Source organism: Geotrypetes seraphini, chromosome 2 (assembly GCF_902459505.1).
Source record: "Geotrypetes seraphini chromosome 2, aGeoSer1.1, whole genome shotgun sequence".
In the NCBI taxonomy this organism is placed as follows: Eukaryota; Metazoa; Chordata; class Amphibia; order Gymnophiona; family Dermophiidae; genus Geotrypetes; species Geotrypetes seraphini.
In genome coordinates this window covers 268,857,212-268,879,074 of record NC_047085.1, presented here as the reverse complement: position 1 = coordinate 268,879,074, position 21,863 = coordinate 268,857,212, and the positions used below count along the sequence as shown (strand labels likewise).

At 44.5% G+C, this 21,863-nt stretch overlaps 1 protein-coding gene across 6 annotated transcripts in view; it reads left to right on the top strand.

Annotated features, from left to right (window-relative positions):
* The window catches only part of RECK (reversion inducing cysteine rich protein with kazal motifs), a 381,558-nt gene that overhangs the window by 75,657 nt on the left and 284,038 nt on the right, over positions 1-21,863 (top strand). For 5 of the 6 annotated variants that reach the window (XM_033929631.1, XM_033929632.1, XM_033929629.1 and 2 more), the window contains exon 4: positions 573-609. The exons of the other annotated variant lie outside the window; for it this stretch is intronic. In XM_033929631.1, coding sequence (XP_033785522.1) covers positions 573-609 — 37 coding nt within the window. The remainder of the gene's footprint in view (positions 1-572; positions 610-21,863) is intronic. 6 annotated transcript variants of the gene reach the window in all.

Genomic DNA, 21,863 nt, shown 5'->3' with positions numbered 1-21,863 from the left:
TACCCCCCCCCCCTGCGAAGGCCTGCTTACCCTGTGAAGTTCTGCATGTTTCCCCATCTTCCCCCGCTTTTAACTTAAGCTAATACGGCAGCCTGCAGGATTGCTGGTGCTATAGCGATCCCTACAGCTGACGTCTTCTTCAGCGGCACGTCCTCTCTGCTATGGTCCAGCCCCTCCTCTGACATCAGGGGCAGGATCGCGGCAGAGGGAACGTGCCGCTGAGGATGATGGCAGCTGCAAGGATCGCTAAAGCACCGGCAATCCTGAAGGCTGCCGTATTACCTTGAGGTAAGAGCGGGGAAGCTGGGGGAACATGCAGGCCTTTCCAACTGACCCTCCACCCCTCAAGCAGGAGCTGCAGCGGACGGCCAGCAAGAGGCAGCGCTGCCACTCCTGCTTTAGGAAGGCACGGGGGGAGAGTTGGTCATCAAATTGGGAGGCTGATTTTTTTTTTTTTTTTTTAAATCAAATCGATTCTTTTGATTTGAATTGAAAATCGGGCAGCACTACTAAAGACAGAGTGAAGAAACTAAAGAAGTCGCATTTCATGGAATACTGTTTTCATTTTTCAGGTTGAAGTGTGGGGCTGTATGAATTCTTCACTGCCAGGTGAGTAATGGTTACACAAATTTACTGTATACAGTAAATGTTTGTTATATATCCTCTACCTCAAACGGTTTTATAATGTGCCTTCTGTAGCATCCTTGCATTATACAGAATTGTAATCTCTCTTCTTAATTACACTGTAAGTCGTCTAGCACGACTCATATATCTCAGTATCTAATCTATCTTCCCTGATTAAACTCCCTTAAGAAAGCACAGAACAGTCTGCTAGTTTATTTTATTTAGTGAAGCATGTATATAGGGTTGCCTCCTGCAGGTGGCACAGCATTGGGATATGGCTGAGCAGGTCTGATGAAACGCTGGAAGGACTTTTCCTGAGACAGACTCTAGATTCGGCCCCGTGAAGTATTTTGTGTGGCTCTGGTCGAGGGCGATGCAGTGTTTTCTTCTGCTGCCCCCAGGTGTTTACCGTCTTGCCGGCTCCCTCCTCTGTCTTGCTGCAGTGTTTGCATAGCCCTAGAAAATTTTTTTTTTCGGCCAATGCGGCCCAGGGAAGCCTAAAGGTTGGACACACCTGCTAGAGCAATGATGGGCAGTCTCTATACGTAGCATTGTATGAATGTCAGTACTATCCTTGGTGGACTGCTGTTGGAACCAGAGGTGCAAAGAGTTCTGTAGACCACCTATTATAAATACATAAGTAAAAATCTAACTGGAAACAACCTGCTAGAATGGCTATTCTGAAAATATTTGTGAATTACAGTATTTAAAATTACCAAAATTCTGGTTTAATAATGATTTTGTGTATAAAATTCAGTGGCTAGCCCTCTCCTGCCCTAGGGTTTCTTACATAGTCCAGACAGCCTCTTAGGATCATCTTTCTGCAAAGAAAGATAGTTCAAAACATCCACTGAAGTGAAAAACAAGTCGGGAAATAAACACAATATTTCCCTTTTATTTAGCACAGTTCCTTTGAAAACCTAGGGGTCCTTTTACTAATGTCCATGAATGGTTTTAGCGCGTACTAAATGCTATGCAGCCTTCATATACCTATGGGCTGTGTGGCACTTTATGCACACTAATTCGCTAGCTTACCTTAGTAAAAGGACCCCTCAGTTAGTAGAGTTCCAAACAAGAAGGCCACTGCCAGTTCTGGCCTGTTTTTTCACTGGTCCTGAGTGCATTAAGCTCTCGTCTTCTTTTGTATCAAGAGTAGCAAATTAGTCCCAGAATTTCTATCAGGACTATGCTGGCTTTTCCAATTAGATTAAGTCCTGGCTGCAGCATTAGGGCTGTCCAAAAAAAACCTCTTAAAAAGTTGGAAAACTGTGCGAATTTATTTATTTAAAAAAATATCTGTACCGTTTTAAGCCAAAACGGTTTACAAAAGTGTTATATAAAATTTTGCAACAGTTAAAACAGATGAACAATTGGAAGTTTTCCCCATGAATTTGATTGTGCTTGATCAGAAAATAATTTTTTAAAGCCCATCCTGGGGTCCCTCAAAGCCAGTGAATATATATATATGCTATTACAAGGGGGTGCTGAAAAGTTCTCAGCCCAACCAAGAAGAGAATGATGTGGATATGGTTCAGTCAATGATCTGAAACAGTGTCAAAACACAGAATTTCGGATGCTGCTCCACTGGAAGCCTTACATTGCATGGTGTGAACTCTTCTCACTGACCATTGGACTGCACGGAACTTCTGGGGGGGGGGAGGCGGGGTTAGGGACTCTTGTACTGTGTATTGATGAGTTGGTTTGCCTTGTTTCAAAGAAATATGTTACAACATTGTGTGACTGTACAAGTATCGTTTGTTTTTTGAAAAATTTTCAATAAAGAAATTATTAAAAAAAAAAAAAAAGAAGCCACTTTCCTCTTGCTTTGACGAATTTGGTCTTGGAGAATGAGATGTACAGTGTCTGCATCTATGAGACAAACTTGGTTCTTTTTGTTACCCCAATTCGATTACAAAAGTTAGATAGCTCTAAGTCTAATAGATGCTGGCATTGTAATCTGGAAGCAGGGACCCTAGATCATTTAATATTTTATTTTCCCTGTATCATGGCCTTTTGGAAATCAATTTGGTCTCAAATAAATTGTTTATTAGAAAACCATGTAGCATTATCTATCATATGATACAATTCTGTTCGGTATGTCAATGAGAACAAAAAGTCAAATTTCATCAAGCAATAATAAACTTCTATTGATTATGATAGGAGTCGCCATACAACATATCACCAATAATTGGAAAAATTACAATAATCTTAGCTATACATTCTGGTGGAATTCGTTGTGCCACATTTACAAAATGGAAAGAATAATTGCTATGCAGAAAGGGAATTATAATAATTTTAAAAATTTGGGGGCCATTGACAAATTATTGTAAAGATTAGACATCATTTTCCACTGACAGTATGTTTATACATAGGGGGGTGGGGGGATGGTATAAAGTTCTATTAAAGGTTTAATCAATAGATAAGAATACAATATTTATATGATATTTTTGATTTAAATATTTGTGGGAAGGGTGGGTGGGGAGGGAATAAATTTATGTATTTACAATGACAATAGAAAGAAATTCAAGTGATGTGTAAAAGTTTTAAATGATGTAATATTGTGTACTTGATGTAAGATGAAAAATGAATAAAGAATTTGGGGAAAAAAAAAAAGCCCCACATAATTTCATTTCTGCAAATTGGCACTTACCGAAATAAATTAGTACAGAAATAACACTGGAGTCTCCAATATGCTTATTATAACAACTGGGGTTGGATTCCTTAGAACCCCACTAATACAGTGTTACAACTAGTGCTGCTCGATTTAGGAAAATAAATTTGATTCAGCCTATTGAATCGATTTTTTGATTCGATTTTCCTGCCCAATTGGATGTTTTTTTCAAACATCCTGGTGAGTTTATTTTAGAGCTTCTTCACCCCCTTTGCCTTCTCCTAACCACACTGGTGCCGTGGTAAAAACAAACAAAAAAGACTTTTCCTCTCTCTGTTAAATCCTAGCTCACATTTGCGGTCTAACACCAGCTCTGGCAGGATATACGTTTCAAATCTGACATACATTACATTACATTAGTGATTTCTATTCCGCCATTACCATGCTGTTCAAGGTGGATTACATAAGAGTTGTCAGGTGATTACAAGAATTGTAACATTACATAGGAATTGTTGTAGGGATTACATAAGGATTGTCGAGAACTTAAGGTGATACCTGTTGAGTTAATTAGAAACATATTATATTAGATATGGGTAGAGAGTGGGTAGGTGGAGTTTGGGAAGGAACTGGTCGTGCTAAATAGGTTTTATGTATTTTTTGAAGAGTAGGGTTTTAGTTTCTTTTTTGAAGGTTTTGTAGTCTGTGGTCGAAGACAGCAAATTGGTGATTTGCTGTCTAGTTTGGCTGCTTTGGTAGCCATTAGGTTGTCATATAGTTTTCTTCGTTTGACGTTTTTGGTTGGCGGATGTGTGAATAGTGAGTGGGTTCTCCTGTGCCGGGTTGAAGTGGATTGAGTTAGTCGGTTGTTCCAGTAGGTTGGGCTTTCTCCATTAATAGTAGGCAGTAGGCAGTAGAATTTGAAGTGTACTCTTGCTTGTATTGGGAGTCAGTGTGAGTCGTCTCTAGTTGTCTGCATTGTCTTTTGAGTTGGAGTAGTTTGGTTCTGAAGCCAGACTGTGTGGGGTGGAGTAAGTTGTGGTTTTCTAGGTATGAGGTTAAGGTTTTAGCTATGAGGCCTTCTATCAGCTTGATGTACAGTGGGATTGAGACTATGGGTCTGTAGTTGGATGGTTGGTCCATTGTTCCTTTGGGGTCTTTTAGTATTGTTATGATGATTTCGCTGAGGTCTTGTGGGAAATGACCATCTATGAGTCCAGAATATTTTATGAGTAGTTTGAATGCTTTTGTTATTGGTCCAATTGATTTTGAAGGAGTATGTGTAGTGATCAGACCAAAGGGATTGGTTCCATTTTCCGTTTGACGTTTGGATCTCTGGTTGTGTTGGTTATTGGGACATGTAGGCTGCGATGTCACCTATTAGCAAGACTTCCCCTTTTTTAGATATATTCTGAACGTCTACTATTAAATCTCTATCTACTTCTTCTGTCTGTGAAGGAGGCCTGTATATCACACCAATGTAAATATATTCACCATTCCTTCTTTCCACAGTGACTCTTCCTTGCCCTGCAGATCCTGCAATTGTGCGGCTTTAATATGTTTTTTAACATATAACGCTACTCCTCCTCCTTTTCTTCCTACTCTGTCTTTCCTGAACAGATTATAGCCAGGTATAACTACATCCCAGTCATGGTTCTCTGTGAACCATGTCTCTGTGATCGCCACTATATCCAACTCCTCTTCTTCCATCACAGCTTCTAGATCCAGAATCTTATTTTCCATACTTCGAGCATTAGTATATACCGCTTTGTAATCACAAAACAGAAAATAAAATTATTTTTTCTACCTTTTGTTGTCTGGTCATTATTCAAATCTTGTTGGTCCCCGACTCTGGTTGTCTTCTGATAACTTGCTTGCCAGGTCTCCTTCTTTCTTCTTTCTCTGTACTAATCATTCATCTTCTATCTCCGTCCTTCCTTTCTGTTTCCCTTCCCTCCCCGGAGGTCTGGCATCTTTCATTTTTTTCGTCTCCATCCACAGATCCACCTTTTCGCAACTACCCTTTCATCCAGCATCTCTCCATCTTTCTCCACCATCCCAGGGTCCACCATATCTCCCTTTCTTTTTCCAACTATCCTCCTATCCAGTATCTCTATTCCCCCCCCTCCACACCATCCCTTGTGTCCAACTTCTCTCACTTTCTGTTCCTTCCCTCCCTAAATCCCATTGTCCACCATCTCTTTCCCTCTCCTCTGTTTTTAGACCCATTATTTCTTCACCCCCAAAAAAAGTCCGGCATATGCACGTCTCTTTGAACCCCCCTTCCCTCCCTCCCTCCATGCACTTCTACACCAGGGCCCTCCTCCCCTGAAGGCCTGTGTTTTCCCCCTGGCCTCCCGCACACCATTTACCTAAAATCAGCAGCTGTAGAGAAGATTGCCATTGCTAGCGATCTTTGCAAGCTGCCATAGGTCTTCAGAGCCATTTCCTCTGCTACGATCCTGCCTGAGAGAGAAGGTATGCAGGTGGTTTTCTCATTCATCCTCCCTGCCGAGGGTAAAGGCCAGGGCAGAGAAGCTCGCATCCTGGAGATGAATGCTTGGTTATGTGGATGGTGTCGTCGAGAGCGTTTTGACTTCATGGACCATGGTATGATCTTCCAAGGGCTGCTGAGCAGGGATGGTGTGCATCTATCAAAGAAGGGAAGAAGTCTTTGCCAGCAGGCTTGCTAATCTACTAAAGAGAGCTTTAAACTAGAAGTGATGGTGCAGGGTGATCCTCCTAAAGAACTTCTGCGATTACTATTACATGGTTGGCCTCTTGTATCAAAGAGACTCTGCATAAGAACTGGAAGACCCCCTTTACCATTACTGTAGCTCCCAGAAAAATTGGACACTCTATACAAAATTATCTCTTCCATTGGTTTTGACAAACCACAACTTCAGCATCAGTCCCTGGTGGTAGAGTTGACTGAAAAAATCTATCCCATCCAGAGTTTATGCCTCAGTGCCCCCGGGACATGAAGAGCACACTGGACAAGTTTGGCTGTCGCCTATACCAAAATTCAGTCGGCACAATGCGGAGCGGCTGCTAAGAAAGCGAATAGAATGCTAGGAATAATCAAGAAAGGTATTACAAGCAGAACGAAAGAAGTTATCCTGCTGTTGTATCGGGCAATATTGGTCGCCGTACCTAAAGAAGGATATGGCGATACTCGAGTTGGTTCAGAAGAGAGCAACACGTTTGATAAAAGGTATGGAAAACCTTTCATACGCTGGAAGATTAGAGAGACTGGGGCTTTTTTCGCTGGAGAAGCGGAGACTTAGAGGGGATATGATAGAGACTTACAAGATCACGAAGGGACATAGAGAATGTGGAAAAGGACACATTCTTCAAACTTTTGACAACTACAAGAACGAGAGGGCATTCGGAAAAATTAAAAGGGGACAGATTCAGAACCAATGCTAGGAAGTTCTTCTTCACCCAACAGGTGGTGGATACCTGGAACGCGCTTCCAGAGGGAGTGATAGGACATGGTACGGTATTGGAGTTCAAGAAGGGATTGAACAATTTTCTGAAGAAAAAGGGGTTAGAAGGGTATAGATAGAGGGCTACTATACAGGTCCTGGACCTGATGGGCCGTCGTGTGAGTCCTGGACATGATAGACCTCAGGTCTGACCCAGCAGAGGCACGGCTTATGTTTCATGTTGGCTAACAGAGTCTTAAACTACAATTTTATTTATTTTATTTTTAATAATTTATATTCCACATATCCTACAATTCTATGCAGATTACAAATTATTCAGGTACTCAAGCATTTTTTCTTAACTGTCCCAGTAACGTACTTGGGGCAATGGGGATTAAGTGACTCGCCCAGAGTCTACTATGTCTGCTATGTCAAATAGTCTGCCAATCAAGTGGAGCAGGCTTCGTCCAAGGCAAGACAAATCATGGGCTGCATACGAAGGGGTTTCGTCAGTCGTAAGGCGGAAGTCATTATGCCATTGTATAGATCCATGGTGAGGCCCCACCTGGAATACTGTGTGCAATTCTGGAGGCCGCATTATCGCAAGGATGTGCTGAGACTGGAGTCGGTGCAAAGAATGGCCACCCGGATGGTCTCAAGGATCTACCATACGAAAAACGGCTTGACAAATTACAGCTATACTCGCTCGAGGAGCGCAGAGAGAGGGGGGACATGATCGAGACGTTCAAGTATCTTACGGGCTGCATCGAGGCGGAGGAAGATATCTTCTTTTTCAAGGGTCCCACGACAACAAGAGGGCATCCGTTGAAAATCAGGGGCGGGAAACTACGAGGTGACACCAGGAAATTCTTTTTCACTGAAAGAGTGGTTGATCGCTGGAATAGTCTTCCACTACAGGTGATTGAGGCCAGCAGTGTGCCTGATTTTAAGGCCAAATGGGGTTCGGCACATGGGATCTATTCACAGGGCAAAGGTAGGGGAGGGACATTAAGGTGGGCAGACTAGATGGGCCGTGGGCCCTTATCTGCCGTCTATTTCTATGTTTCTATCTGGTTAAGAAATTTTCCTCTTTTGTTAGGTACATTCCTTCATAGCAATTACAGGATTTTCATCACATCTCTCGCACCCTGTAAGGTATATGGCGAGATCGACTTATGATACCTTTGAATTGTCTTCCAGAGAATCAACTATGTTAGTGACAATGAGACGTCTAGCATGGCTTAGAATCTCTGATATGGATGTCAACCTCCAGGATAGATTGGCTAATATTCCATGCTTGGATGATGAGTTATTTGGTGATTCTTTTGAAAATGCTACTCAAAAGCTCACTGATTATGTGAAACATTGGGATACTTTGGTTAAATCCAAGCCTAAGCCTTCAACTTCCAAATCTTCCTATCAGAGGCATTTTTTTTTTCCAAACCTGCTGTTCCTACTAGACTTTAGCAGAAGAAACAGAAACAGCAGCATCCTCAAAAAACCAGGCTGCAGCTCCACAGAAGCCTGCTCAGTCTTTTTGACATGCTTCTCAAGAGCATAGCTGTTGTTCCTTTATCCCAGCCTCTCTCTCAGTCCATTGGAGGATGGCTTCAACTTTATTATCCACGCTGGGAACTGATTACTAAGACCTCTGGGTACTAACAGTTATTCGAGACGGATACTCTCTTCACTTTATCGACATTCCTCTGGATCATCCTCCAAGAGAGTCTTCTTCTCACCCTCAGCAGACGTACCTTCTTCAAGAATAGAATTCCTTCTCCTTCTCAATGCCATTGAGAATATTCCTCCTGGACAGAGGAACCGAGGGTTTTACTCTCGGTATTTTCTTGTTCCGAAGAAGACAGGAGGTCTTTGTACAATCGTGGACCCCAGAGATCTCAAGTTTCTAGTGAAGGAAAAGATTTGGATGTTATCCCTGGCAACTTTATATCCCCTCTTAGATCGCAATGACTGGCTATTCTCTCTGGATCTTAAAGAAGCCTACACTCACATTCCAGTGCATCCGGCCTCCAGGTGATTCCTCCGTTTCCAGGTGGCTCATCACCATTATCAATACAAAGTACTTCCCTTTGGCCTTGCATCCTCACCCAGAATATTCACCAAGTGCCTGGTGGTAGTGGCAGCAGCATTATGGTCTCAAGGCCTTCAAGTCTTTCCTTACCTGGACGACTGACCGATCAAGTACCTTACCTCGCAAGGGGTGACAGTAGTGACTTGCATGACAATTTTCTTCCTTCAACAGTTGGGTTTTGAAATAAATGTTCCCAAATCCCAACTTCAGCCATCTCAGACTCTACAATTCATAGGAGCTCTGCTCAACACCATTCATTTCAGGATATTTCTACCGCAGCTAAGCAAGACAATTTGATTCAGCTTTGCACTCACTTATCACCTGCCATCAATCTCAGCCAGACAAATGATGGTACTCCTGGGTTACATGGCTTCCACAGTAAATGTTACTCCATTTGCCGAGACTTCATCTCTGGATACCTCAATGGACTCTCGCATCTCAGTGGTCTCAAGCGTTCGACCCACTCTCTCTCAGCAAATTACAGTCACTTCTTCGCTTCAACAGTCGCTGCAGTGGTAGATGAACTCTCCATCTGTCCAGAGGATTTTTGTTCCATACGCCTCTTCATCAGAAAGTTCAGATCACGGACTCATCCACTTACACTTGGGGAGCTCTTTTGGACGGTCTTCATATGCATGGTCACTGGTCTGCCCAGTACCGCCTTTTTCATATAAATCTGTTGGAACTCCGAGCGATCTACTATGTTCTCAAAGCTTTTCAGAACATTGTGACCAACATCATCCTTCTTATCTACAAGGACAATCGGGTCGCAATGTATTACATAATCAAGGAGACATGAGATCTCTCAATCTTTGCAAGGAAGCCCAGAAGATTTGAACTTGGGCTATTGCTCACAATATATTCCTGAAAGCAATATATATTCAAGGGGAACAGCATTCTCTTGCAGACACTCAGCAGGTTTCTTCAACCGCACGAGTGGCCACTCAGTTCTGCATCCCTGCATCACATCTTCTCTCAGTGGGGGACTCCTCAGATAGACTTGTTTGTCTCCTTCCACAACCACAAGCTGCCCCAGTTTTCTCCCGGCAGTACTCTCCTCACCATATGGAAGTGGATGCTTTTTTACTGGATTGAACTCGCAAGTTTCTCTGCTTTTCCTCTAATTCCTTTCATTCTCAAAATGCTTGTCAAGCTCAAGCAGCAGTCCACCACCATGATCCTTATAGCTCCTCAGTAGCCCAGACAGCCCTGGTTTCCCTGCTACTTCAACTCAGTGTGAAGGAAACAATACCTCTTCAGATTTTCCCGTCTTTTCCCACACAGAGTCACGGATCTCTTCTGCATCATAATCTTTCAGCATTGCACCTTACAGCTTGGTACCTCGCGGCCTAACATTGACTGACCTTCATCTTTCTCAGCCTGTCAGATTAATCTTGGAAGCATCCAGAAAATCATCCATGCAGCAGTGTTACCAGCAAAAATGGACCCAGCTTTCCACTTGGTGTGCTCTTCATCATCATGAGGCTAAATCCACCTCTGTCTCTTCATTATTGGACTGTCTTCTACATTTGTTCTATTCAGGTCTCAAAACCTCTTCAATTAGAGTTTATCTCGGTGCTATCAATGTTTTCCACGAGCCAGTCGGTGGGAAACCTCTCACTGTTCATCCTCTTGTGTCCAGATTCATTAAAAGCCTTTTCAATATCAACCCATCTCCAGTGGTTTGGGATCTTATCGTGGTCCTTGCTGCTTTGATGAAGTCTCCTTTTGAACCAATGTCTGCTGCTCATCTCAAGTACCTTACTTGGAAAGTAGTCATTTTCATCTCCCTTACTTCAGCTCGACGAGTCAGTGAACTTCAAACACTGGTGGCGGAACCTCCTTTCACAGTATTCCACCAAAGTGGTGCTTTGCACCCATCCCAAGTTTCTTCCAAAGGTTGTCACTGAAATCCACTTTAATCAATCTATTGTGCTTCCAGTATTCTTTCCTAAGTCTGATTCTCTTCCTAGGGAAATGGCTCTTCACACTCTGGACTGCAAATGGACTTACTATTATCGGAAAACTCAACCGCATAGAACATCTCCTCAACTTTTCATCTCCTTTGATCCTAATAAGCTGGGATGTCTTGTATCAAAGAGAACGATTTCCACATAGTTGGCCTCTTATATCTCTTTTTGTTATGTTCAGGCTGGGCTACAACTGGGGAGTCATGTCATAGCCCACAAAGCAAGAGCTATGGCAGCTTCAGTTGGCAGCTTCAGTTGCTTTTCTTTGCTCCACTCCTATTGATGGAATCTATAAAGCTGCTACTTGGTCTTTGGTTCACACATTCACATCACACTACTGTCTGGAATCTTATTCTAGATGAGATGGTCACTTCGGCCAAGCAGTATTGCAAAATTTATTTTCCTAATGGCCAATTTTCCCTCCATCCCATTCTAGTAAGCTAGGGAGTCCCACATGTCAGAATATGCTGCCTGCTTGTCCTGGGATAAAGCACAGTTATTACCGTAACAGGTGTTATCCAGGTTCAGCAGGCAGATATTCTCACAACCCACCCACCTCCTCTGGATGGCTTCTTAGCTTGCTTAATGAATTGAGAAGCCACAAGTGATGTTGGGCGGGAAGGCACTTGCGCATGCGCGGTGTGGGCAGTTCGTGAACTTTCTCAAGTTCTTAAAGTGGCGATGCACTTTTAAAGCTGTCCGTACTGGGACTCTGTGGATATCGCCCACATGTGAGAATATCTGCCCATATCTTTTCCCGACACATGGACATATGAGGATCCTAGTCACAGAGCCTGGGGAGACCCATGGCTAAACTGTATCCCCTGGATCATGAATGCCAAAAAATGTTTGCTATGCCAAAAGTGGATTCTCTGATAGCCCAGGTGACCAAACGCACTTCCCTACCAAGCAAAGGACAAATGGTTTTAAAGGATCCACAGTACCGCAGAGTGGATATGGTCCTCTGGAGGCAGTTGAGACTTTAGCTTTAGGAGTTAAGGCTATAGCTGCAACCTCCTTTGTAGCACGTGCCTGTCATTCTAGACTAAGAAATCGGAGCCTGACACACTCTGAGCCGCTGCCTCAGCTTGTGCTGGCAGGAGTAGACTATGTAACAGATGATATTATCAGAGTCATGGAGAAAGTCTTGGCATTTTTGATTGCTGACTGTTGTGTGCTTTGGATCAGGCAATGGGCAGGTGATTTAACCTCTAAAGCAATGCTGAGCAAGCTCACTTTCACGGGACAGATGCTGTTTGGCAAGGGCTTGGATGATCTTATGGCCAGTGTACAAGATTGTTGGTCAAGATCTTTACCCCAAGCAGATAGAGGCCAGAGTGAGGTGTCCTTTCGTGGCTCTTAGTGATATTTCACAGGAGCCTCTACCCAGAGAGCCTTTGAAGGCACCAGACAGAAATTCTCTGGGAATCGGAGGAACCAAGGTTCAGGTTCCCGCTCGGCAGTGCCAGCCAAAATGCCACAATGATGCCAGTTGGCTCTCGGACCATTTGGAGGCTTGGGAACAGATAATGTCCTACCGCTGGGTCTTGTACATTATCAGAGAGGGTTACAAAATACACTTCGCATCGGTCCAGATTCAGGGATGTGAGGAAACACAAGCTCATTTCAGAAGCCTCCAATTTACTAGAAGCAGCAGTCCTTTCGAGGGACAGGTGGGCCGCAGCCTCGTCTCACATTTCAGGACGGCTGGACCAGAATCACATCAGGCCAGTGGGTCTTGGAGGTGGTCAGAGAAGGATACAAGCTGGTGTTTGCTCAACTCTTTCTGGACTTCTATTTGGAATCCCCATGCAAGGTGCCTGACAGCATTCTAGTCCATCTGCAGATGAGGACAGAGCTTGCAGAGATGAGACTGGGATGGTGATGGATCCTGCAGGGGCGGGGACTAATTTGTCCCTGTGTCATTTTCTACTCTAGACCTTGGGGAGGCTGTAGCAGGATAAAGTTCTCTGTCACTGGCCAGCCAGTAGATGGAGCCCAAGCAATAGAACTCATTGAGAGAGCCTGAGAAGTAGAATTCATTTGCATAAGAGCTGCAAATGTTTCTGGGAGCTGTCCACTCACCCTGAGTGAATTGTGCTGAAAAGAACAGCTAAGGCAAGAGCTCCTTCGAGAGCTGAGCAAACCTTGGGAGGAGGAATACTGGCCTCTGGCCTAAATCCTGGTAAGCCCTTAAGGCCACTGCTAACCAGCACTGATAGGGGGCCCGGTGCAGTGGGGGTAGAATGGCCAGACTGACTAATCCTGACAGGAGGGACTGGTGCAGCAGTGGAAAACCCGATGATGGGAGGGTCCATGGGGACCTGTACATCGGCAGGAAAGAGCTGGAAGAGTAGCTGGAAGGCCTGGTAGAGTCTGGAATCCAGCAAGGGGCTCAGACTTGATGACTGGCAGTGGGACTAGTGAAGAAGAAGAATCCAGGCAGTGGGGACCCAAGAGGCCAGGGAGTAGAGGGACCAGCGGTGACCCCACAAGAGGCAGCTAGAGGAGTCCAAGGCCGAAGGAGTCTGGTGACTGATCGGTGGTGGGACTTGGCGAGCTGTGGAGAGACTGGTAATGCCACTGAGAACTGGTAGAAGACTCCCCAGGAAGCAGCCTTGTAGACCCTGGGAGCATTGGCCAGAGATCTAAGGAGCGTCCAGCAGAGGGACCGGCAGGGCTGGTGGCAATAGCTAGAGTGACCAGTAAATGGCACCAGAAGCTGTTGAAGACCTGGAGGGCCAATGGAGGGTTGGAGGAAGACCTTAGAACCTGGAGAAGACGGAATCCAGGGAGGTCCTGGAAGAATAGAGAATTCTGAAGAACCCGGAGAATGACTAGGAGGAGCTAGGAAGACCTGGTCATGGATTTTAGAAGGGGATGAATGTTGAGTGTGTTTAATTCTGTTCTGTTTGTCCTTATTTTAACAGAGGAGGTACTTGGGGAGTGGATGTGAGACAGGTGTTAACCGCTCAACCCGATCACATGATGAGAGGCGTATTTGCATATTCCTATTTGGCTTCATCAGCGTTTCCTCAGATTTTTAGTGCACTGTCAGTTTCAAGACATACCCTTCAGTCTTGCCAACTGCACCATTCACCTTCTCAAAGGTGATGATGGTGGTAGAAGAAATTTTTTGGGGGATGTAAGGCATCTGGGTTCTTCCTTAATTGGACAATTGGCTGATTAAAGCCCATTCCTGGCTGAAATGTCTGCAGATGAACAGGGTGGTCAGCCCACTTCACTCTCTGGTTTGGTAATCAACCTTGATAAAAGTTGGCTGATTCCCCCCCCCTGTTCAGTCCCTCGAGTATTTCATGGTGGTCTTCAGTTGGTGAGAGGGAAAGATTTTTCTCCTGGTGTCTTATTGTCATACATTTTGGGTCCAAGTGTCCAGGCTTCTGTTAAGTCTGTCTTTGCGGGTGTTGGGCACCATGTCTTCCATTTTGGATGTTGTTCACATTAGACTTCTCCAGTTCTCTCTGCTTAGTTGTTGGTCTCTGCTGCCAGCAAATATCATTGTCAGCTGTCGTGGACAGCACAAGCAAGTTTCACCATGTGTTGGTCAGCTTAATCAGGACAATTTGGGGAGGGGCTTGTCTCTGATGACTCTGGATTGGATGGTGGTTACCACGGATGCCCGTCTCAGATTGGGGAGCCCACTGTCTAAGCCAGACTGCTTAGGGTTGCCAACGGAAATGTCATGACCAATCAGTCACTTGGGTTTGAGAGCCATCCACTTTGCCCTTCTGGCATTTGTGATCCTTTTAAGGGGAAAGGAAGTGTGAGTGTTTTCGGACAACGCAACAGCAGTGGCTTATGTTAACAATCAGGATGGGTACAAAAAGTGCTCTCAAGGCTTGGAAGGCAGCTCTCCTTTGTCAGTGGGCAGAGGTTCATCTTATTCTGCTTTCAGCTGCACACACAGCAGGGGAGCTGAATGTTCAGGCAGATTTCCTCATCTGGAACATTTTGGATCTGGGAGAGTAGGAACATCTGGAACATTTTGGATCTGGGAGAGTGGGAACTCTCTAGTGAGGTTTTTCATCAGATCTCATGGCTAGAACAATACCAAGGTCCCCCATTTCTTCAGCAAGAGGACAGAGGCAGTTGCAAAGACTCTGTATTCGCTTCTACAGCTCTGGCCATTGGATGCCTTCCTCTATTTTCACTTTGTGGCTGATAGGCAGAGTTCTTAACTGCATTTGGTGCCATGAAGGTACAGTGATTCTGGTGGTGTCAGACTGGCCCAGGAGACTGTGGTATGTGGATTTGGTCAGGTTCTAGGTAGCAGAACCTCTTCACTTGCTAAGCCAGAGGGGGCTTCTTAGGCAAGGCCTCATTCTGCTGGAGGATCCCTCCCACTTTAATCTTATAGCCTGATTCTTGAAAGGATGAGATTTCCAGAAGATGTAATTATTACTCTGCTCCAAGCCAGGAAATTGTTGACCTCTGTGGTGTATGTGAGAGTATGATGGACTTTTGAATATTGGTGCTTCATTAGGTATGTCTCCAGTGTTGTCTTCTTGGCCCACATTCTCTCATTTTTGCAGAATGGTTTGGACAAAAACTTGGCTTTAAGTTCATTGAAGGTTCAGGTGGCAACATTGGTGTGTTTTTGAGATCCCTTACAAGGCACTTGGCTGGTGGTGCATGTGGATGTGGTGAGATTTTTGAACGGGGTCCAGAATTTGCTTCCTTCTAGGTGGGAGTTTTATCTGTTCTGGAGTTTGAATCTTGTGCTTAGGGTCTTGCAGAAGGTTCCTTTTGATCCCCTGGATTGCCTTACTATGAAGGACCTCACCTTGAAAACGGTTTATCTTGTGGCTGTTTCTTCGGCCAGGTAAGTGTTGAGATTTGTTCTTTCATTTCACGGAGGCAGGGGGTCATGATCAGAACAGTTCCACTTTTTTGCCTAAGGTTGTTTCTGCTTTCCATGTGGATCTGCCAGTTTTCTTGCCAGCATTCCAGCATAGGGAGGAATACCTGGAAGATTTCTGTTCCCTTCAGTATCTGGATGTGTGGAGAATTCTGCCAAGGTACTTGGAGGTTACCAGTGAGTTTTGTTCTGACATCTTTTTGTGCTTTTTTCAGGATTGTAAAAAGGATGACCAAGTTTCTAAAGCTACAGTCGCAAGGTGGCTTAAGTAAGCTATCTTTTCAGCATATGTGGCAATGGGAGGTCCCTACCCATATCTGTGAAGGCACATTCTACTAGGGCACAATTCATTTTTGGAGAGTCTCCGTATCAATCTCCTCTCTCTCTTTCCTTTCCTTCTCTGGTCTTCCTTCTTTATTTTCTGCCTCCGTCTAAATTAAATTCTTTCTTACTATGCATCCTCAGTTTCCCTCTTTTCACTGTGTCTACCCACAGCATGCCACCCCTTTCCTTCACCCCTCCACTATCTCACTAACTCTATCTTCTTCCCCCATCCAGCATATGTCCTTTTTCTTTATCCCTCCTTCCATCCAGTATGTGGTCTCTTTCTCCACTTCCATTCAGCATTTGCTCTCCCTTCTCCCCACTTCCATCATCTGACCTCTTCTCTCTCCCCACTTCCATCATATGCCCTCTTCTCTCACCCTTTCTCCCCACTTCCATCATCTGCCCCTTCTCTTTCTTTCCCCCACTTCCATCATCTGCCTCATTCTCTCAATCTCTCCATTCACCACAGATCCATCTCTCTCCCTTCCTGAGAGGAAGGGAGAGAGATGGATCTGTGGTGAATGGAGAGATTGAGAGAATCTGAGTCGCCAACACTGAGGCACCAAATGCTGTTTCCCAACAAGCCTTCCGACAAACAAAAACATCCAACCAATATCTCAAAAAGGTGTAAAGTGAGGACATTGCCGATATACAAATTTCTCCGATTGATACTGCATTTGCTCTCCCTTCTCCCCACTTCCATCATCTGACCTCTTCTCTCTCCCCACTTCCATCATATGCCCTCTTCTCTCACCCTTTCTCCCCACTTCCATCATCTGCCCCTTCTCTTTCTTTCCCCCACTTCCATCATCTGCCTCATTCTCTCAATCTCTCCATTCACCACAGATCCATCTCTCTCCCTTCCTGAGATGGATCTGTGGTGAATGGAGAGATTGAGAGAATGAGGCAGATGATGGAAGTGGGGGAAAGAAAGAGAAGGGGCAGATGATGGAAGTGGGGAGAAAGGGTGAGAGAAGAGGGCATATGATGGAAGTGGGGAGAGAGAAGAGGTCAGATGATGGAAGTGGGGAGAAGGGAGAGCAAATGCAGTATCAATCGGAGAAATTTGTATATCGGCAATGTCCTCACTTTACACCTTTTTGAGATATTGGTTGGATGTTTTTGTTTGTCGGAAGGCTTGTTGGGAAACAGCATTTGGTGCCTCAGTGTTGGCGACTCAGATGGCTAGGTCTTGCCCAACTTGAGGACTGCTTTGTTACATCCCAAAAGTCTCTGGATTGATCTGTGGGATGACTTGGAAGGAAAAACTTAGTTCTTACCTGATAATTTGATTTTCTTTAATCCTGACAAATCAATTCAGAGGCCTTCCCTACTATGGCTTTAATTCTGGGTTTGGGAGATCAGCTGATTTTGGTGAGAGATGATGTCAGAAGAGGAAGAAAAAGGTAAAGCAGCTTGAGAAGGTAGTGGCAGTCTGCGCATTGAAGATTAGTCGGGTCCATTGGTGAGAGACATGTTGAGTTCCGCTCAAGGATACGTTTCACTGTTGGTTTGTTCAGAATGTGTTCTTGATGGAGTTTAGTTGTTTCTTTCACAGAGGCAGGAAGTTTTTATTTTTTCTTCTCTACTTCTATCCATACTGCTTTGTTATTGAAAATATTGGAAATGAGACTGCTGCTGTACAGGAGAATATATAGCAGAGGTCTGGCGTTCTCTCTATGCCTACTGGTAAATGGGCATAACCCAGAAGAATCCGGATTTATCTGTTGGGACTAATAGAAAGAAAATTAGCAGGTAAGACCTGGACAAGATCTTTGCGGCTACCCCGCCTGTGCTCAATCGGCTGTCCCACTGGTATAGTGCTTTGTAGCTCTCTACCCAAGTTCCAGGGATGTGCAAATTGCGGGAGAGTTGGGAGGGGGATTTGGGCCAGAGCATTTCTGATCCCCCAGTTTCTGGACTGCTTCAAGACCCTTTTATCTTTTTTCTAAGCTGGCTGACTATCAGGAAATGCAGTATAAAATTTTACATAAAGTCTATATCACAAGGCATAGGGGGACACAGATTGGGAACAGATTTGTATTAAGTGTAAGTGCAAGCCTGGTACCTATCTTCACTCTTTTATTGAGTGCACTGAGCTCACCATTTGGATGGAACTTTGTGCCTTCTCGATGCTGTTCTTCACAGACCCATAGAGTAGGACTATGGCATCTTCCTCTTGGGCTTCCAGGGTTCCCTATGGGGGCAAGGCTTCTTTCCTCCTCAGTGTAGATTCCTTTTTTTTTTTTGTATAAACTATTAATTTTAAAAACAATCATAGTACATTAGCAAATAAACACACACATAATAATACAATAAAAGCACTTTGCACTAACAAATATGTCTAACTAAACATTTTAACCCTACCACCCCTCTAATTAATAATCCATAAACATTAATACTTTAAGGTTATCAATTTATCTCATTTAAAATAACCTTGTAAATCCCCACTCCACCCACCCACCCTGGATGAGTATAATAAAATGAACAAAATAAGATCAATCTTTACAATAAGTTATCAATGGATCCCAAACCTTTGAAAATTTCCCTACTGTACAGCCAACATTCGCTCCATTTTAAAAATATGGCATAAAGACTCCCACCAAAAGTTATAATTTAGTCTATCCCAGGTTTTCCAATTCCTTAAAATCAATTGTATAGCAACCCCTGTCATTATAAGTAAAAGTTTAATTTTATTTTTTTTAAGTTTTATTGCTAAAGCAGCCAATACAAGATGAATAACAAGGAGCACAATACAAGGAACTCCTACAACAATACATACAGCCCAGGAAGGGAACTAAACTAAACTAATCCTTAGGTTTGTATACCGCATCTTCTCCACAATCGTAGAGCTCGGCACGGTTTACGGGAGTTGGGAGAGAAAGGAACTCCAATGAAGGGTTAAAGGATAGAGTAAGAAGAATAATTAGAGGGCTTAGAATGCCAAAGATGGAGTAAGTATTACATTTTTGAGAATAGCCAGGTTTTCAGATGTTTGCGGAAAAGTTGGAGAGAGCTCAGGTTCCGAAGAGGGGAGGTAAGGTTGTTCCAGAGCTCGGTGAATCTAGTTTTCTTGCATGGGAAATGCCTTTTAATGAGGGGAAGGATAGTTTTAATTTGTGGGTGGGTTTGGTGGTATTAGGATTTGAGGAGTTCCAAGAGAGTGGGATAAAGGGAGGGAGGATGCTGTGTAGGATTTTGAAAGTTAGGCAGGCGCATTTAAAGTGGACCCTGGCGATTATCAGAAGCCATTGAAGCTTGGACAGGAGCGGTGAGACATGGTCAAATTTACTTTTTGCGAAGATAAGATTAGCTGTGGCATTCTGAATCCGCTGAAGTCTATGAAGGTTTTTCTTAGTTAGGCTTAAGTAGAGAGAGTTGCAATAGGTCTGGAAAGGATGATGGATTGGACGAGGACGGTAAAGTGTTTTTGATGGAAACAAGATCTTACTTTCCTCAGCATGTGAAGGCTGAAAAAGCATTTTTTACCAAGGAATTGAGGTGGTCATTGAAGGACAATGTGGAATCAATGATGATGCCCAGAACATTGCTTGAGAACTCAAGCTGCAAGGTGGAGCCAGAGGACAGTGGGATGAAGGTGGGTAGTTGGTCTAGTTTTGGGCCGAGCCAAAGTAGTTTTGTTTTGGACTCGTTCAGTTTCATTTGCACAGTATGGGCCCAGGATTGGAGATTCGTTATAAAGGAGGATATATTCTCAGAGAGGTTGGTGAGGTTTGAGTCTGTCTCGAGGACGAGGATGTCATCAGCATAAGTGTAAATTGTTTCTAGGGGGGATAGATGGAGGAGTTTTAGGGAGGACATATAGATGTTAAAAAGAATAGGAGATAGAGGTGAGCCTTGCGGGACTCCACATATCGGTTTCCAGGGGGCGGATGAGGTGCCATTCATGTTGACAGTGTAAGAATGAGAACGTAGGAATTTTGAGAACCATTCTAGGACTGTGGAGTTAATGCTTATCTCAGAGAGTTGGAAAACTAGAATATCATGATGGACAACGTCAAAAGCAGCGGAAAGGTCGAATTGTAGGAGGACGGCGAACTTATTTCGAGAGTGAAGTTGTTGAACCTTTGAGATTAAGGAGGTCAGAAGGGATTTGGTGCTGAAGTTGGAACGAAAGCCATATTGGTAAGGTAGGAGAATAGAGAATCTCTCTAGATATGATGAGTTGGGAAACAGAAAATGCAACACGGAACAACAACCTGGAAAAAGTAGCGTGGATAAGGCTCCCCCAGAGGAAAAAGAAGGTCAGCAGGCTATGGAGAATAAAGAGGAAGGCCATAATAATAAAAATAATGGCGAAAGCACCTTCCTGGAGGACCAATAAGGGCTGCAGTAACCTGAGTTTTAAATGAAAACCTCCCCAAACCCCCCGCACGCAGTCCCATCCAGTCCGTCATACCACAGCCAGCAACCCATACCATACCAGCCACATCAAACACACCCCAAACACATCACATGCACACACCATCCATACCGACTTGAGAGTAAGCAAACAGTAAAGAGCCAGTAGAACTCCTTTGGGCAGAGGCACAGTCAATCAGCAGAGGCGGTCCCCTCAGTCGACAGAGAGGCTTGCCATAGAGATACTTAATGTCGTTTGTCACTAGATAAAACGGAGTGATAAGTTCGAATCTCCTTCATTTTCTGTAACCACTGAGGGAAGGAAGCAGGCGTCGACTCTACCCAGTGTTGTAATAAGACCTTTCTCACCAACAGGAGCACAATGTAAAGGAACTTCCTATGGGGAAGGGCCAGCCCCTGCTGAAGAAGCTCCTGTTGATCCCCCAAAAGCAGCAATCTCATAGTCCCGGGGTACCACTTTGTATAAGTAAAAGTTTATTATTATGAGCTGAAATTTGACTTTTAGCTCTCATCATTGTCCCAAATAAAACCGTGTCATATGTTAAAGCTACTGGATTATCCAATAATTTATTTATTTGATTCCAAATTGATCTCCAAAATTTGAGTGTAGATTCCTCTATAATGTCATCCTGATGGTGAAAAACCTGATCCTGACCTGGGCTTCTGAGGACTCTCCCCCAGCCGCTCAATGGCGGGCCAAACTGAGAAGAGAAGGCACAATTTGAGATCCGCTCTTATGGTAAATTTCATAGGCAGGACATGAGGCACTATGTAGCTCTGTGGGAGGGTCTGCTGGATCTCCTCACCCTTTAATCCCTCTTTGAGAGTCTCATTCTGTTTGTTTTTTCGGGGCTCCCTGACGTTGACCTCTTTGAGTCTCTCTATCTGCATTCCGGGGATGGGCGTGGGAGGGGGGCTGGGCTTGGTAAGGGTGGTATGAATGGACTGCCTGTTGATTTAGATGTTGTGTGCGTGTTGGGTGCTTGTTGTGTGGCATGGAGTGTATGGCTTGCTGTTTGATTGCCTATGCATTGGAGGGAATTTTATACCATAAAATGCTATGGCCGATGGTCTAGTCCAGCGATGGCGAACCTATGGCACGCGTGCCAACTGTGGCACGCGAAGGCCTTGCAGCTGACACGCGCAGGGCCGCCATCAGGGCAGTACTACCAGGGGGTGCACAGGAGAGAGAGCTGAACGGGGACGATGGGGGACCCACGGGGTTAAATATAACTCGAGCCGCGAGGCTCGTCTTCTACTCCGACTGCCCTGCAGCTCACACAGCCGATCGGAAATCTTCCCCGACATCAGCGCTGACGTCTGAGGGAGGGCTTAAGCAAAGCCCGCCCTCCGACGTCAGCCTGACGTTGGGGAAGACTTCTGGTCGGCTATGTGTGCACGGCGGGAAAGGCAGGAAATAGAAGACAAGCCTACGCGGCTCGAGCTACATTTTGCTGAGAAAGTTGCTAAGATGGGCTGGGAGACAAACGGGGAACACAAAAGGGGGAGGGAGTGCGTTTTGGACACAAGGCATGAACTTGGGAGAAAGGAA